Genomic DNA, 18,857 nt, shown 5'->3' with positions numbered 1-18,857 from the left:
CATGGCACATCAGGAGTTTGGCTTACTGTTACCTGTAGTTGCTGCCAAATTTAATACATGCACTGCTGCCCTTACCCTTGCAACCTCACTGAGTGTCATCTGCTGTGTTGTGGCTATGATGTTTGTTACATGCTCTTCACACCCTCACAGAGAAATGAGAATAGTACTCTGCTGTAATCAGTGTAGCTGATAAATTTTCTTAAAACATTGATTTAGCTACCTCTTGAAAAATTAATGAGTGGCACTTAACACATCATTTTGTGGAAGGATTTAATTATGGTCTTAAGATACGTACTAGTCAGGTCATGGGTGTACGTGTACCTTGGATGAGTCAACTCGAACTAGGTGAGATCCAACCCAGTTTGACACCTCGAGTGATCCCCCCATTCATACTAGAGTGATTCGTGACTTTGACTGAGGACCGAATGAGTTGATCTGAATCAACGAGTCTTTTAACCATGGTAGAGATCTTCTCTATTCTTTTGGTTTCTCATGTCCTGCTTTTTTCTTATTAGATGATTTTGCAAACGAACAGGCATCTCCTTCAGCAGGCGCGATGGAGGAGGAACGAGAGGCCCCAGCAGACCTAGAAGAATCAGACAGGAGAAAATGAATTCTTCCAACAGAGGAGCTGTAGGAGATTCGGATGATGAACCGCTTGTAATCTCTCTTTGCCTTCTCATCTTTGGACTAGATTGCATAGCATCTTACTAGTTATTCTCCCTCATTTTGTTATGTTTCTTCCAATACAGAGCATGTGGAAGGTACGAGGAGCAAAAGTAGCCTAGAGCTTGGACACTAGCCTTCTCTTTGAAAACTCAAATGTTGGTTTTGGCTTTGTTGCCATTGTCCCAACCATGGTCTGTCGATCTGAGCTGCTGAAGGAAGACGGACGTTTTGGTACCTACAATAGATGCTGCTAATAAACTATAGTAACACAGATGCTGTGATAAGGGCCATGTATATGTAATTTTCACGGTTATTGTATGTAGGATGCGTTTGTAGCCATCTTATGTAGAGTAGTTTAACCACTCATCTTGGATAGGTCATAGCCAAAAAATTACACATCCAACAATCCTAACCATCTGATTTGTTCCTTCAAATGGACTGTTGAAAGGAATCATCTTGTGTGCGACTTCCGACTGTTCAATTGGTATGTTAACCCCTTGGATGTTGCTTCCCCTGGATTTTTTGACTTTGTCTGTCAATAGTAGGTCCATTGATCCAACTGTTAACATCATTTAATCAATTTGGGTTTCGGTTATGGTCCATCCAAGAAGCGGTTAATTAATTGGATGATCTGAATCAGGTGCATTGGCTAGACTAGTAAGTATTGAATTTCCAGGTATAGTTCATTCATTATCAGTTGCATTTTTCTAATATTCGAGAGGACACCTTTATTTGAGATGTGTGACAATTGTCGCTTTCTGAAATGAGCCTGGTGTGAAAGGATCATCTACACCTTTTGGCGTCACAGTATAACTTCGGCCTAAAATTTGTTGCAACCTGTCATTAGTACAAATGATGAATTATGTAGCATCCTGGGCATCAAATAATGTGTATGATCTCCAGCCTTTGATATTAAGCTCCCACTGTAAATGTGTGGTGCACCAGTAACTTCTCACTTTTGGAGAGTTCAAAGCCTACGATTGGTGGCATGATTTCTATGTTTGATGGATTAACATCTTTGAACTTGGGAGGCTTCAGGTTGATGGCCCATCCCTTATGTGTCCAACATCATCAACAGCTTGGACTATTAGAAATAGAAGGTAGCTGGTCCACAAATCACAGTCCATAAATTTTAGAAAATAAGACGTGCATTTATTTGACAAAGGAATGGGAGGCCATATGCACTTTCCTAACTTGTAAATTAGGACATGCCATTCTCTGGGAACATTGTTACAAGAGATGAGCTGCTTGTTGGATGATTGCATCAAAGTGCTATAACTAATATGGCCTAATTTACTATACAAAAGAAGAAAAAAAGAAGAAAAGAACAGAGATTTTACTTGTGACAATGTGGCATACTTCATTGCTTAGAAAATATAGGTTGCCACTCATCACTCCTTTAGCGAGCTTTTTCTGAGTGTTAAGATCCTTCACAAACGAGGAGTGTCAGCATCATTATCATTATCTAAGCTTTATTCCAGCTACCTGGGGTTGGCTATATGAATCTGGTTTCGCTATTTGACTCCATCAAGGGCTATACCTTTAGTAAGATCATAAGTCATCAATATTTTCGTAACGCCTTCATGCATGTCCTTTTGGGCCGTTTACAATGAGTGTAGAAAAAAAAAAGACTATTTGAAAGTATTGGAAAATTGTCAAGCTTGAATAAATTTTCTTTTGAATATATGTCGAGGTGACGATGACCATGTGAGTAATAGGTAATGTAATGCCATCACCAATCCTTAGGCATGGGTTGTACTATGCATCTAGGTTCAAATCGAGGTTTGGGCTTGTTGAAGTTTGGCACAGACGGGTTGAAAGATGAAGAGGAACTAGTAGTTTGGCACAGAGGGGTTGAAAGATGAAGAGGAATTAGAAGTTTGATAGGAGACGGGTAGAGCATAAGGAAAAAAAAGTAGACATATGATGGGTTACCAATAATAATTTGGGAGCCGTAATGATTTGGAGAAATTTGTTTGAAGGAATGCATAAGGGCATATTGACTAGGTGGTTATTGTTGTGAAGGCCTCGTGGAACATTTATCCAAATAAAAAGAGTTGTAAAGTGAAGGCAATTAGCCTTGTTGTGATTTGTGGATCGGCATATCTGACAATGCAGCTTGTGACAATGAGCAAAGGCAATGTAATCATTTTCCAACTATTTGGAATATTCGGGATTGGAGATTTCCATTTCTCTTTAATTTGAAGAATGCTTAGTAGTCATAGGTAGCGATGGATGTTATATCCATATGGCCCATCATTCCCTGCCTCTAACGGCCTTGTCGGTATCGCCTTTTCAAATAAGCAAGGTATCATTTTTTAATTTAGTTTGCATCAATTAGAGAAGAATGCTTAAAGACATTGAGAAGGAAGGGATGCATTGAGGAAGAAGAACCTATGAAGAGAGAAGGAATTATAGAAGTCAATGGAATGATTTTGAATAAGTTTTGGTGAATGAGATGGTCCTTGGAGATGGCTTTAAAAAAGAGAACCAGGGTTGTAGATGATTTTGGAGAGTGAGGTGAAGTGGGGGATTAATTTGGAGAGAGTGATGGAATCAAAATTTATGGGCTTTTTTCTAAATAGAAAAAGGAAAGGGAAGGTAAAGAAAATAGTGAGAAGATAAAAGAAAAGTAAAGAGAATCTTAGGTTTTGAAGAAATAGATTTTCTTGAAATTCAAAATATGGAATTTAAAAAAAGAGTTAAAGATAGATCTGAGATAGTTGGAGAAATAGAAGAACATATAAATTGTAGATCTATCTTTTATTCTTTTATAGCAAAACTTTAGGGAAGAAAAGAAGAAAGGATATTCTTTGAGGGTAGTGTGGCTTGCAAGATGATTGCTATATGTCAAAGGAGTGATAAGGTTTTGATGATTGGTTGTTTAAATACCATGAAGTCTTGTCTTTATTATTGTAATTAGAAAGTGAAGAAGATAAAAAAGAGGAAGAAAGAAGGAAACTTCCCTATTTTCTATATTCTTACTCAAAGCAACACAATATATATATATATATATAAAGGGCTATTTGGATGCAAGCAAAGCTGTTTGTAAAGCACCTTGAATTTGCACATTGACACATCTGACACATGTAATCGAGATTGATGCTGGCGCAAATGCATGTAATTGAGATTGATGCACTGAACTTGGGATGAGCTTGCTCATGTTTATTCCACCTCTTCACAGGAATCTATCCTTACTCTTTTATCTTCTTTTTTTTTTTGGTACAAATCTATCCTAGCTATATTCCGCCTTCCAAGGGCGTGATGTCCTTATTATTATTATTCTTTTATATATTCTTATGCATAAATAGGTTTCATCCAGTGTCTAATTACATATTTTCCACTTTTACAATTTTTTTGCAAGGTTTCATCCGGTATCTAATTACATACTTTCCACGTGTACAATTTTTTTCTTTCAATCTACATTTACAGTTCTCATTTGATACATTCAACAATCACAATTTTCAATCAAAGACAAATTTTCTATTCTCATCAATGACTCCTCGTGGTAGGACACTTACACGGTCCAGTCGATTGGACAAGATGTTTACTAGTTCTAGCAAACATTTCATGGGCTACAATATGAAAATCACATCAGTTGAATGATCTAATCCATCCATATATGGGACTTCTTTATTTATTGCCAAACCATGGTTGGGATGGTCATGATTTTCTGATAAAATTGATTCTTTAGAACTGTAAGCAATAGACGATGGGCCTAACAGATGGGTGGCTCACTGCTGAATAGGCCTACATTCCCAAAAATTATGTTGACTTTCCCATAAATTATGTTGATTGTCCACTAAATAGTTATTGTTCAGATGGTATGAATCATCTTATTTGGTCGGAATTTTACATGGTGGCCTAAGAAATATGTCGTGGACGTAATGCACATTCCATATTGCTTGGTTAGACTGGCCAAGTGTCCCCTTGCAAGTAAGAAACTGCATGTGCTGATGATTTCCACACTTCTTTTTGGCATCACAAAAGTCCAAGTCAGAAAATCACCACATAGTACCAAGTGATTACTCTTACACCCTACGTACATGGATGTGGGAAGGTGAAAGAACTCTATGCGTGATGATCAAAAAACACAAAATATAAAAAAATACACATAAAACACCACTCTTCGTCATCTAAATCTTTGCTTGGCCCACATTTGTACTATTCTTCATCTGAATGTTAATTTTGCTTAGCCCACATTTGTCTAGACCATTGGGGAAAAAAAAGAAAAGAAGAAGACCACTGGCTAGGTAGGTTACATTAGTTAGATCATCCAGCTCATAGATTAAGTTATCTTGTTGCTGAGGCGGGCCTAAATTTGAAAACAAAGAGATAGCTTAAACATATTTTTTTTTATTTTTTATTTTTTATTTGTTTGCAAAAAGGTGGGAGCACACCACCTGTAATTTTATTGATTTGAAAATGGTTATGTACAGCCATTCAGGTAGCTGCAAATACAAGAAACAACTGCCACACATATCATATAGACCAAGCAAAATGCACAAAATTACAAATAAGAGAAAATAACTAAAGCTTTTTTTTGTTTTTAAGACACGAACTATACAAACATATTTTCCCTAGCTCCAATCATCTCACCGTCATTGCTATTTAGGAAACACCATGGAAGGAAAAATTAAGGAAAGCATTCTATCAGTAAATATATAGAATTCTCTCCTTCCCTTCCTCCAAAGTGCTAGGGTCCAAAAAAGCATCCCTACACCTACTCCGTGTCCAACTCCAAATCCTATCCACATTAATTCCCAATCATATTTCCTTTCAGATTGCAATGTTGACAGAGTGAATGGTGGTGCATTCTCTGCATCTTCACAGTTCTTTGATAGTGGAGGTCCACACAATCCTAAGTTATCTTTGAATGATTCGTTGTTAAATGTAAGAAACTGCTGATTTTGTGGTATTTTTCCCACGAGAAAATTCTGTGAGAGATTCAACACTGCAAGGAATGTTAGCTCTGTTAGCTGCCAAGGGATCTCTCCAGATAATTTATTATGTGAGAGATCTAATGACTCTAGATCCCTTAGATTCTGAAGTGATGTTGGAATTCCACCAGTTAAACCATTGTTGGACATATTGAGCACAAGGAGTGACTTTAGATCCCCAATTGATTTTGGAATATTCCCATGAAATTTGTTCTTGGAGAGATCCACTACAGTGAAGGCAGTAAGGATCTTTACCACTTCCATCATTAGCCCTTTGTTGACTACGGACACTTTGTTTTGATAGTATATGGAACTGATGTTTATCATTTTGCCAAGGACCAAAGATTGGGATTTGTCATCTTCCATCATTGCCTTCCAGCTCTTGAACATATTTGATGGCAAATTACCCTCAAAGCTATTGAAAGAGAGGTCAAAAATTTGTAACAGTGGGAAAGGGTGATTTGTTAGAGGATGCCTAATGGTGCCATGAAATTGGTTGGATCTCAAGACGAGAACACGCAACTGGGACAAAGCTCCCAACCATAAAGGGAAGGTGTCATTCATTTGATTGTTTCCCAAGTTTAATAACTCCAACATTTTGCAATTAGCCAAAGACCTTGGCACTTGGCCCTCTAATTGATTCCCACTGAGATCAAGCGTTTGTATGTTACATCCCTCTTTAAATGTCTGAAGTAAGGTGCCATTGAAAGCATTTCCTTGAAGATTCAACACACACAAGGCATCACCAATCTCACCCAAACATGGTGGAATCTGACCAATGAAGTGATTGTGAGATAAATCAAGGACTGTTAGGGATGTTGCATTGCAAACTGATCGAGGGAATTCACCACCAAGGCTATTGTTTGAAACTGAAAAGAAAAGAATGGAAGGTGGTGGGATAGGAAGTGAGCCTTCTAGCTTGTTGGAGCTAATGTCCAGGATGCTCAAGTCACTCAACAAAAGATGGGGAGACGGTTCTGTTCCCTGTAGAACGTTGTGAGAAAGATTTAGAGAGTTTAAAGACCCATAGCCAACCTCCCATATCCATTTGGGTATTTCACCACCAATTTTATTATTGGAAAGGTCCAATTCACTCAACTGCAATTGATTTCTCAAGAAATTTGGAAATGTGCTGATGTTGCAAGCACGTAACAACAAAGATTGAAACTGGGGGAAGGAAACAAATGTGGAATTACCACTGCCATATTGGACTGACAAGTTGTTATCTGAAAGATCCAGATGGTAAAGGTTTTTGAGGTTTTGAAATAAGCCTAGCTCCACAACACCACTGAAATTATTGGAAGAAAGGTAAAGTAGTTGAAGCTTGGTAAGTTGAAAGATAAATCTGGGTATCATCCCCTGCAATTTATTGCTATCCAAATAGAGGATCTGCAGCTGTGAAGAAGAGGCATTGTGAAACTCGCCAAGTTGACCACTAAGTTGGTTACCTGTGAGGTCCAGCGTATGTAATGATGGGAGTGAAAACAGTGATAATGGAATGGTCCCATTAAGCAAATTATTTGATAACCTGATCACTTTGAGATTCAGAAGTTCATTGCCATTTGAAGAAGGAATTGGGCCGCTCAATTTATTGAATGAAAGATCCAGATATTGCAGTTTGGTAAGGTTCAAAAGCGAGGATGGTAATGATCCTGACAAGTTGCAATTTCTGAGGCCTAAATGAGTCAAGAATTTGAGATTACTGAGAGAATCTAGTAATTTTCCTGAAAATCCAGTGTATGAAAGGATCAATTGCTGTAAAGTATTGTTTTGAGGGAACTCCGGCAAATTGATAGCTACAAGTGGATTGCCTGATATGTCGATGATTTGTAGATTTGGCAGCTGGAAAACACTCTCAGGGAATTTTCCATGCAATCCACAATCTGCAAGGAGCAGGGACGTCCAGGAGGATAAGTTGCCTATGAAATTGGGCACTGCAGAGGAGAGAATGTTTCCACTGAGGTCGAGTTCAGATAAGAAATGGAGCTGTGAAAGGGAAGAAAAGATGGAGCTTGAAAGACCACATTCTTGTAAGATCAACTTTCGGAGACTCCCTGGGAAGCTGGGCACTGCAGAGGAGAGATTGGTATAGCTGAGGTCGAGTTCAGATAAGAAATGGAGCTTTGAAAGGGAAGAATGGATGGAGGCTGAAAGGTCACAACCTTGTAAGATCAACTTGCGGAGACTCCCTGGGAAGCTGGGCACTGCAGAGGATAGATTGTTTACGCTGAGGTCGAGTTCAGATAAGAAATGGAGGTGTGAAAGGGAAGAATAGATGGAACCTGAAGGAAGACAATCTTGTAAGCTCAACTTGCGGAGATTAGGGAGTGGCAAATCTAAGGTCTGGCCCTGCAGTAAGATGTGTACCCAGTCCAGATAGAGTTCACTCAGATTGGACAGGTTTTGGACGACTGCTCCAATGCTTGGGTTTTCGAGTTTCAGGTTTTCAAAGGATGAACCATTCCAATATTCATTGCGAGAAAGATCGAGAGAAACCAAAGTGGTCAAGCGGGAGATTTCCAGTGGGATTTGGCCATAAAAGGACAACCGAGAGAGGTTGAGATGGGTCAAACTGGTGAGCTGGTCAAACCCAGATGGGATTGGAGAGCCATCAAACTCATTGTAAGCGAGGTTGAGCTTCTGCAGGCTCCGAAGACGAAAGAGGCTTTCAAAATCAATCCGACCAGAGATATAGAGCTCACTGAGGTCGAGGCTGATCACGTGACCAGTGGGTCCATCGCACGTGATGCGTTCCCAAGAGCAGCAATCGGTATTGTTTGAATTCCAAGAGGGGAGAGTAGAGAGGCTGTAATCATCAATGAAGTGAAAACGATGCTTGAGGTGGAGTAAAGCAGAGAAGTGATGATGGTTGCATTGTTGGGTAGTGAGAAAGAGAAGAGATGATAAAAAGAAGAGAACGAGAAATGCTGGGTTGTTTTTAGAAGAAAAGAAGAGAGCCATTGGTCAATAATAGATGGGTGTTGGGAGTTTGGGATGTGTAGGAATGGGAAGCGTCAGCTTTATTTATAGACAAAAAGTGAAGAGGTTACTACTGTTAAGACTCGTACGTGTGAAATACGAGAGCCGCTCGTGGTGCCCGTTTGATTTTCCAAATTCCCAGTAAATGGGTAATATATGTGGGGCCCACCATGAAGTATGTGGCTTATCCACACCGTCCATTCATTATGTCAGCTGAATTTAGTTCATTAGAAAACAATTGAGGAAGATCCAAATCTCAAGTGGCCACACCACATGGAAAAGGAAATTTAACACCTACCGTTAAAAACTTCATGGGGCCACTATTTCCTTTGGTGTGGGCCACTTGAGATTTGGATATGAATTATTTTTGGATTCGTTTGCTAAAATGATCTCTTCAAATAGATGAACGGTGTGGATATAATAAATACAACATTTTGATGCCCATGCAACTTTGATCTCATTTGGCGAGCTCGGCGAGCGTCCGCGGAACGGGGATTTCCAGCCAAAGCCTTTCCCAGGAAGTTCCTGAGCTGTGATGCTAAGTGGGCCCCACCGTGATGTCTACGAGAAATCCACACCGTGCATCCATTTTGAGAGATTATTTTAGGATATAAAACCAAAAATGAGATGGATCCAAAAATCAAGTGGGCCACATGGGAGGAAACAGTAGGAATACAGTGACCACGATTTGAAACATTAGTATGGCCAGAAAGTTTCATCTCAGGCAAACTTTTGGGTGTTTTCACTTCATCACAGTGGTAATGACCTTATAAACGGTTTGGATGGCATATAAACATCAAGCTAGATTTGGATTGCATTGTTGGTACTGGTTAGTGGTTGATGTTCTATAAGCCTACCGTAATGTATATTTTTTATACACTTATGTGGACAATACCATAGGAAACAATGGTGATCGACTGCCCACCATACTTTGTGGGTGGTTAAAACATTTCCTAGGGCTCAATGTAATACCCACCATGAGTTTATTTGCCATCAAACCTGTTGATAGGGACCCAATGACCTGGATCAAGGGAAAAACAAATATCAGATTCATCAAAAACTTTTGTAGCCCACAAAAAAATTTTAGCAGTTGAGATTCAACAACTACTGTTCCTCCAATATGGTTCACCAGAGATTTGGATCTACTTCATTTTTTGGCTCATGCTCTAAAATGATATGAGAAAAACTGATGAAAGATGTTAATATACAATGTGTACATCATGGCAGGGCTCATACAATACCGCCTATATATTACAACCGAAAAGAGAGACCGGAGGCGGATCGCCTACGTGCCATGTCACTAGCGAGTGGCTACTGATCGCTGCTATATAGGGCCGATCATGATGTACTTATTTAATCCACACTGTCCATCCATTTTACTAAGATAATTTTAGGGCATGAGCCCAGAAATGAAGGAGATTCAATTCTCATGTGGACCATTTTAGAGGAAACAGTGGTGATTAAAGGGCCACCATTAAAAACTTCTTATGGGTTATATAAGTTTTGGATCAAGCTGGTTTCAATTTTTATCCTTCATCCAGGACTGTGTTCTTATCAACAGTGGATGACAAATGAACATCATGATGAGCATTATGGTGGGCATTCAATTAGCATCCTTTCTTATGGTATGGTCCACCTAAGATTTGGATCCTCTTAATTTATGGGTTCATGACCTAGAAGAAGCTGGAAAATGGATGGATGGCCTTGATATACAATACATAGTTCAAGTTGGGCCCACAGTCATGGCCCCACCCAATCCGGAAACCTCATCCAAACTATGCAATCCATGTCCAAAGATTTTTTTTTTTTTCATTTTTTGTATTTTTATAATATTATTAATTACTAATTATACTTTTAGATATCTATTTAATTCTTTTTAAGTAATTTTATTGAGTGTTGGATATTTTAATTATTTTAGAAAAAATCATAAGGAAAGTGGGAGAGAACTAGCAGAAGGTACATTGACAATAACTAAGGGCTGTACAAGCTAGCTCAAAAAGCTCGCTCGGCTCGGCTTGACTCAACTCGAATGACAACCCGAGGTGAGCCAAGCTTCATACGACCTAGCTTGTTTTAAAAATGAGCCGAGTTGATCATACTGGATCATGACTTGACTTGATATATATATATATAATAATAATAATAATAATAATTGAATATTTGATTTAGGATTTGGATCAAATGTGGGTTGGGTTAGTTAGGTCGGGTGCAGGTTAGGTGCGGGTTAGGTCAGGTTAGAAGCACGCTCAACTCGACTCGACTCAATCCACTAGCTCGCATCGAGCTTGACTCGAAAGGTTTAGCAAATAATCCAAGCTCCATTGGTAAGCTTGAGGCTGAGCTCGAGCTTGAGGAGAGCACGGACTAGTCAAGCCAAGCTTAATTGGCCCACCTCGACTTGACTTAGCTCGATGTACAGCCCTACGATAACTTCGTTAAAGAAGTACCTTAACAAAATTTTAATTTATAAAGGTATCAGGATGTAAATGCCACCTTAATAAGGTGTCATTTTGTAAAAATCTTTTGATATAATTTAAATAAGCTGCATGACAGAAATAGTGAGGATTGAACATCAACAGTTGAAATGATTGTGCAGTATTGAAGTTTTAGATCGGGCTAATACTTTTGTATTCCCAGTAAAAGTGACTTTACGAACAGTATAGATGATATATAAGCATGATAGAACTGGGAAGGTTTCAACGGTAAGCATTTTCCGACCCGCTTTTTCTTGCTGTATGACCCACTTGAGTTTTGGATCTACTTCATATTTTGGTTAATGTCATAACAGAGTCTGGAAAAATGGATGGACAGGGTGGATTTCTCATAAACATCATAGCCGACCCCACTTAGCTTCTGAGTAGGGAACTTTGGGCCACATTTTCCTGTTGTGCTGCCACTTAAAGTTTTGGATCTGCTTCATTTTTGGGCTCATTCCCTAACAAAACCTGGAAAAATGGATGGACGGAGTGCATTTCTCATAAACATCATAGTTTGGCCCTACTTAGCTTCTAAGTATAGGAACTTCTAGCCACAATTTGTCCAAGCAATCCATGCACTGGATTTAGATATTCCGACGGTCCTGATCCTTTTATGCAACATAGATGGATAAGGTGGATTTCTCACAAATTTCACATTGGCCCCACTCAACTTTTGAGCATAGAAACTTCCTGTGACAGGTTGTCCTAAGTAATCTGCATCCCACATTTTGATATTTAGATGGACTAGATCCTTTTAGGCAAGGCATCTACACACTGATAATCAACTGACTACATAAACTGGTATCATTGGTCGTGATCATTCAAGGAAAGCAGCATCAAGTGTCCCATTTACCATATCTATCTTATAAATGCCATCAGTCCATTTTTCTTCAAATGGAACACTTCCACATGCAACACATATACATGCATGAATTTGATATTGCCCATTAGACGTGAGTCCAACATGTTTTAATTTCCAAATGCTCTTGGAATTCCTAACCCAACAATCTCACCGGGTCAAGCAAGCCATGACCATAAGTAGGTCAAGCAGGTGACACCATTTATTCATGCAAAAGTGTCCATGCACCTTTTTCTTTTCTTTTCTTTTCTTTTCTTTTCTTTTTTTTTTTTTTTCCATTTTTAACTATTAACAACCCTCATTTCTCCATTTTTTACTAAGTACATAAATTATAATTAGCAAACACACATAACACATATACATGCAGAACTATATATACAAAACTGGATGAAAACTCCCATAAGCCTCGCCAATGTAAACAATGTAAACATACTGAGTTCAAGCCATGTGTTGTGCCTGGGTTTTGGATTAGGTTGTTTCTGAACTCTGATTTTCACTGGCTCATTTAATGAGCAGAAGGCTCTAATGAGGTTATTGGTCTGGATGATTTTGCTATTGACTAACAGCTTTGATGAAAGATACACTTTGATGTCTCCACACACAAACCTATGGTTGGTATCCATTTCTCATTATGTCCTGTGGTGTGCTCCACTTGAGTTATGGATTTGGTTGGTTTTTCCTCTAGGGGACCCAAATCCAGCACATAACCTGATGGACAGAGTGGATGTTACATATATAATATTATGGCCCTACATAGCTTTTAAGAGTCACACGTATGCCAGTCACTTATCAAAGTAGTCATCATTTTTGCAAATGCATTGTATTACAAGTTAAGTAAACAGAATAGTCATCATCTTGCAGCAAATGCCTTGCCTCGTAAGCGACAATTCCAATCTAACTTGTTATTAAGGTGAAAATGGATGCGAATTGGCCACTGACAAGTTGAGCAGCCAAACTCTCTATGGAAGTGACGTCACTAAGTTATGTGGGTCCCACCATGATGTATGTGTTGTATCCACACTGTCCATCCATTTGGAGATATATCATTTTAGGGCATGATCCAAAGAATGAGGCAGATCCAAAGCTATAGTGGACCCACCAAAGAAAATAGTGGAGAGGGTGACACCCACTGTTGAAACCTTCCTAAGGTCCACCAGGATGTTTATTTGACATCCAACTTGTTCATAACTTAAAACAGACATTAAAGAAGAGAAAAAACAAATATCATCTTGATTAAAAACTTTTGTGGCCCTCAGAAGTTTTTTAATAGTGGGCGACACTCTCTCCACTGTTTTCTTTGGTGGGGTCCACTCAAGCTTTGGATTATGCCCTAAAATAGTCTCTACAAATGGATTGACGGTGTGGATACAAAACATACATCATGGGGGGATCCATACGACTTAGTATCGCAAAAAAAAAAAAAAAAAAAGCTTAGTATAGCGAGTCTTGCAACTCGGGGTGGGGCACACAGAGATGTTTGTGAGAAATCCACCACGTTCATCCATTTTGAGTATTTCTTTTAAGAAATTTGACAAAAAAGAGGTGGATCTAAAACTCAAGTGGGTCACACGAGAGGGAAAATTGGAGGAAAATTTTCCTACCGTTGAAACTTTTCTGGGCTCCACCTTGATGTTTATATGCAATCCAAACCATTTATAAGGTCATTACCACTGGAATGAAGTGAAAATAGTAAAAAAATTTTCCTTAAATAAAAATTTTATCACCCCAAGAATAATTTTATCGCCCCAAGAATGTTTCAACAATTCAGAATGAATCCCCACTATTTCCTCTCATGTAGATACACATCATTTTTTGTAGCATATCCTAAAATGAGCTTCAAAGCGGATGAACGGGGTGGATTTCTCACAAACATATCGGTGGGTCCCACCTAGCATCCTTGTGTAACTTCCCACATAAGGCTTTGGCAGGAAATCCGCGTCCATTATTTGTAGCATATCCTAAAATGATCTCTCAAAGCCGATGAACGGGGTGAATTTCTCACCAAAATCTCAGTGGGCCCCACCTAGCATCCTTGTGCAGTAACTTCCCACATAAGGCTTTGGCCGGAAATCCACGTCCATTAGATGATGGGCCTGATTCTTTAAGGCAAGGCATCTACATGGTCAGGATTGCCTGATCAATGCTCAATCTTACTAGATTGCTAACATGCATGTTCCAAGTAGATGCTATCATAGTGGTGTCTCTATTTTACCATGACTAAAGACTTTAAACCATGATATCTACTTACTTCATATCCCATCGTAGAGTTGTGGTACACATGGTTATGAATGGAAGCTGATCGAGGCAGATTCAAAGCTCAAGTGGACCATATTACATAAAGAAAGCATTGGGGACAATGAAGTCCACCATTGAAACCTTCATACGGTCTACCATTATGTTTATTAGCCATCCAACCTGTTCATAAGGTCACACATATACAGACCTAGATGAAGTAAAACACAAAAATCAGCTTCATCCAACACTCACGTAACCCTAAGAAGTTTTCAAGGGCAGGAGTTCAATCCTAACTGATTTTAGTGGTGTGGTCCACTGGAGCTCTGGATCAGCCTCATTTTTTGACCAATACCCTAAAATGATCTTGAAAAATGTATAGCTGGTGTAGATTAACACAGATCATAAGGTGGACTTCTCACAAATTTCACATTGGCCCCACTCAGCTTTTGCGCATAGAAACTTCCTGTGACAGGTTATCCTAAGTAATCCGCATCCCACATTTTGATATTTAGATGGACCAAATCCTTTTAGGCAAGGCATCTACACACGGATAATCAACTAACTACATGAACTGGTATCATTGGTTGTGATCATTCACGGAAGGCAGCGTCAAGTGTCCCATTTACCATCTCTATCTTATAAGTGCCCCATCAGCCCATTTTTCTTCAAATGGAATACTTCCACACGCAACACATATAAATGCATGAATTTGACATTGTCCATTAGTCGTGGGGCCAACTTGCTTTAATTTCCAAATGCTCCTGGAATTCTTAACCCAACAACCTCACTGGTTCAAGCGAGCAATGACCATAAGCAGGTCAAGCATGTGACACCATTTATTCATGCAAAAGTGTCCATGCACCTTTTTTTGTTTTTCGTTTTTAACTATTGACTATCCTCATTTCTATATTTCTTACTAAGTTCATAAATTATAGTTAGCAAACATGCAACACATATACATGCAGAATTATGTACAAAACTGGATGTAAAACTCCAAATGCTTGGGAAACTTCTTTTAAGTTTAAGCCATGAGCAAAAGACTCTAATGAGGTAATTGGTCTGGGTAATTTACAATTGACTAACAGCTTTGATGAAAGATACACTTTGATGTCTCCACACACAAACCTATAGTTAGTATCCAATTCCTCTTATTTCCTATGGTGTGGTCCACTTGAGTCATAGATCTGGTTAGTGTTTCCTCTTGGGGACCTAAATCCAGCATATAACCTGATGGATAGAGTGGATGTTACATATATAACATTATGACCCCATAGATTCAAAAATCACACGTGTAAATTATGGGAGTCACTCATTAAAGTAGTCACCATCTTTTCAGATTCCTAGACTTATAAACCGTGTAAATTACGAGAGTCACTCATCAGAGTAGTCACCATTCACTATTTTTCCAAATGCCTTGTATTACAAGTCCAGTCTAACTTGTTATTCACGTGGATTTGCCACTGACAGGTTGAGTAGCTAAACTCTACGCCGAAGTGATGTGTGGGTCCTGCCATGATGTATGTGTTGTATCCACACCGTCAATCCATTTGGAGATATCATTTTAGGGCATGATCCAAAGAATAAGGCAAATCCAAAGTTATAGTGGACCCCACCAAATTAAGAAAATAGTAGAGAGAGTGACAACCACCATTGAAACCTTACTAAGGTCCACCGTGATGTTTATTTGAGTTCCAACCTGTTCATAACTTAAAAAAGACATTAAATAATGGAAAAAACAAATATCAGCTTGATCAAAAACTTTTGTGGCCCTTTAATGGTGGGCATTACTCTCTCCACCGTTTTCTTTGGTAGGGCCCACTCAAGCTTTGGAGCTGATTCATTCTTTGGATTATGCTCTAAAATGGTCTCTCCAAATGAATGGACGGTGTAGATACAACATCATGGTGGGACCCACAGAACTTGTTGACATCACTTCAGTAGTGAGCCTCGCTACTCAACCTGTCAGTAGCTAACCCCCGTCCCATGAAAATGAAAGAATGATAGAATTGATCGTCGGTCTCCACACTTTTAGACAAGTGTGCGCAGATTTCTTGGGAAAACCTTTCGCAAAAAGTTCACAAATGCTGGGTGGGGCCCATAGAGATGTTTGTGAGAAATCCACCATGTTCATTGGTTTTGAGTGTTTATTTTAGGAAATTAGACCAAAAATGAGGTGGATCTAAAATTCGAGTGGGTCACATGAGAGGGAAATTTAGGGGAAAATTTTCCTACTGTTGAAACTTTTCCGAGCTCCACCTTGACATAGGGTTGTACATGAGCCAAGCTAGCTTGAAAAGCTCGCTCAGCTTGGCTCGATCTAGCTCGACTTGACTCGACTTGATCGATAATTCGAGGCGAGCCAAGCTTTATATGATCCAGCTCGTTTTGAAAACAAGCCAGGTTCGAACATAGTAGAGCTTAACTCGACCCGACTCGAACCTAGCTCGACTTGAAGCTCGAACTTGGCTCGACTCGAATATATATTATATTATTATATTTAAAAATTTTTAAAATTTAAACTTAATACTATACCTGTCCATCCCTTTGTTACCATTTCCCTTCCTTACCTAACTCGTCGTGCTTGAGCTCCTCTCTCTCTCTCTCTCTGTCTCTCTCTCTCTCTCAGCACTAAAAACAAGGTACCCTGTATAGCTTTATCTAATACACACACACACATTATTAATTGAATATTTGATTTGGGGGTTGGGTCAGTTGGGTCGGGTTGCTAGGTTGAGTCAAGTGTCGGTTGGGTCAGTTGGGTCGGGTTGCTTGGTTGAGTCAAGTGCGGGTTGGGTGCTGGGTTGAGTCGGCTTGGGAGCAGACTCAACTCGACTCGAGGTAAGCTCGCCTCGCCTCGATCCACTAGCTCACCTCGAGCTCAACTCAAAAGGTTTAGTAAACAAGCCAAGCTCCAATGGTAAGCTCGAGGCCAAGCTCGAACTCGAGGAGAACATGGACAAGCCAAGCCAAGATTGACCCACCTTAACTCGACTCGGCTCGATGTATAGCCCTACCTTGATGTTTATATGCAATCCAAACCGTTTATAAGGTCATTACCACTGGGATGAAGTGAAAATAGCAAAAAAAAAAAAAAAACGAAAAAGAAAAAGAAAAAGAATTGCCTTAATTAAAAATCTTAACACCCCAAGAATGTTTCAATGATTCACAATGAATCCCCACCGTTTCCTCTCGTGTAACCCACTTGAGTTTTGGAAACACATCATTTTTTTATCACATTTCCTAAAATGAGCTCTCAAAGAGGATGAATGGGGTGGATTTCTAGCAAACATCTCAGTGGGCCCTACCTGGCCCTACCCAGCATCCTTGCGCAGGAACATGCTTTGGCAAGAAATCCGCATCCAGTAGATGATGGGCCTGATTCTTTAAGACAAGGCATCTACATGGTCAGGATTGCCTGATCAATGCTCAATCTCACGAGATTGCTAACATGCATGTTCCAAGTGGATGCTATCATAGTGGTATCTCTATTCTACCATGACTAAAGGCTTTCAACCATGATATCTACTTACTTCGTATTCTACCATGACTAAAGACTTTCAACCACGATATCTACTTACTTCGAATCCTTTTGTAAAGAAGTTGTGGTACACAATGTCATGAATGGAAACTGATTGAGGCAGATCCAAAACGCAAGTGGATCATATTAAAGAAAGAAAGCACTGGGGATAATGAAGCCCACCATTGAAACCTTCATAGGGCCTACCATTATGATTATTCGCCACACAACCTATTCATAAGGTCACACATGTACAGATCTAGATGAAGGAAAATCCAAAACTCAGCTTGATCCAAAACTCACGTGGCCCCAAGAAGTTTTCAAGGGCAGGAGTTCAATCCTAACTGATTTTAGTGGTGTGGTCCACCGGAGATCAGCCTCTTTTTTTGGCCAATACCCTAAAATGATCTTGAAAATTGTATAGCTGGTGTAGATTGACACATATCATACTGGGTCTCATAGAACTTGGTGACATAACACAGCGTTGAGATTTGCGGCAATATGCTTTGTGAATGAATGTGGAAAGCAGAGGTGTGAATTAAAGCCATATGGAATTATTGAATCTGGACTGCCCATCTCACCTAGAAATCTTAACAACAAAATCCTTGTCTATCATTATTGGATCCTAGCCATCCATTGAGACAACCAACATGGTTAGATCTAGGTTGTCCATCTAACCACCATAACCATGGACCCCAAGCAAATGATTTAGACTCTGCGACAACCACAATAGGATGTTTTTTTTTTTTTTGGGGGGGGGGGGGCAGGGGGGTTAGCTTGTTAGTACACATCCACTTTCAGTGCACTCCCCAAAGGATGTTTGAGCAATTGGATGCAACCCATCTACTTGGATGACATAAACACTAGATCCTTGCCTTTGGGCGGTTAGATTGGATTAAGTCATTAGTTGTAGTTGTTTAGTCTGGACCCTTGGGACACCAATCCATTTACATGACTAAAACAACAATATCTGAAGTTATTCAATTATTTAAAGAGATAAGACCTCCATAAAAGATGATTGGATTGGATAAACTCAAACACCATTGGAAGTCGCCTATTAATTCAATAGTATGGAAAATTATTCAAATAACAATACTTCAATCATCTCATTAACTCCACCATCTCATCCTTAATTATTAACTCTTAAAGTCGCTAATTTATCCTCTTGTGAGGAAAAAGTT

At 39.3% G+C, this 18,857-nt stretch overlaps 1 protein-coding gene and 1 long non-coding RNA gene across 2 annotated transcripts; one reads left to right on the top strand and one right to left on the bottom strand.

Annotated features, from left to right (window-relative positions):
- Positions 1-119: 119 nt before the first annotated feature.
- Positions 120-1,187, top strand: LOC131256496 (uncharacterized). The gene is made up of 2 exons (XR_009176848.1): positions 120-660; positions 753-1,187. It is a non-coding gene; the product is annotated as an uncharacterized LOC131256496 (long non-coding RNA).
- A 3,925-nt stretch (positions 1,188-5,112) lies between these two features.
- LOC131255207 (receptor-like protein 7) lies at positions 5,113-8,570 on the bottom strand. The gene is made up of 3 exons (XM_058255902.1): positions 7,892-8,570; positions 5,397-7,492; positions 5,113-5,139 (listed from the first exon to the last, which is right to left on the bottom strand). Exons 1-3 carry the CDS (start codon positions 8,568-8,570, stop codon positions 5,113-5,115), a joined length of 2,802 nt encoding a protein of 933 aa, XP_058111885.1.
- Positions 8,571-18,857: the final 10,287 nt, after the last annotated feature.

Source organism: Magnolia sinica, chromosome 9 (assembly GCF_029962835.1).
Source record: "Magnolia sinica isolate HGM2019 chromosome 9, MsV1, whole genome shotgun sequence".
NCBI classification, from domain to species: Eukaryota; Viridiplantae; Streptophyta; class Magnoliopsida; order Magnoliales; family Magnoliaceae; genus Magnolia; species Magnolia sinica.
Note: the sequence above shows the minus strand (reverse complement) of the source record. Positions and strands in the feature narration are given on the sequence as shown.

Excerpts from the sequence above, each read along its gene's own strand:
- LOC131255207 (XM_058255902.1), bottom strand. The coding sequence starts at position 8,570 with ATGGCTCTCTTCTTTTCTTCTAAAAACAACCCAGCATTTCTCGTTCTC. Across the intron at positions 7,493-7,891 it reads ACAAGATTGTCTTCCTTCAG|ATTGTGGATTGCATGGAAAA; the intron begins GTTCCATCTATT and ends TGCTCCTTGCAG. Across the intron at positions 5,140-5,396 it reads GATTTGGAGTTGGACACGGA|TTGTTTCTTGTATTTGCAGC; the intron begins GTAGGTGTAGGG and ends TATGTGTGGCAG.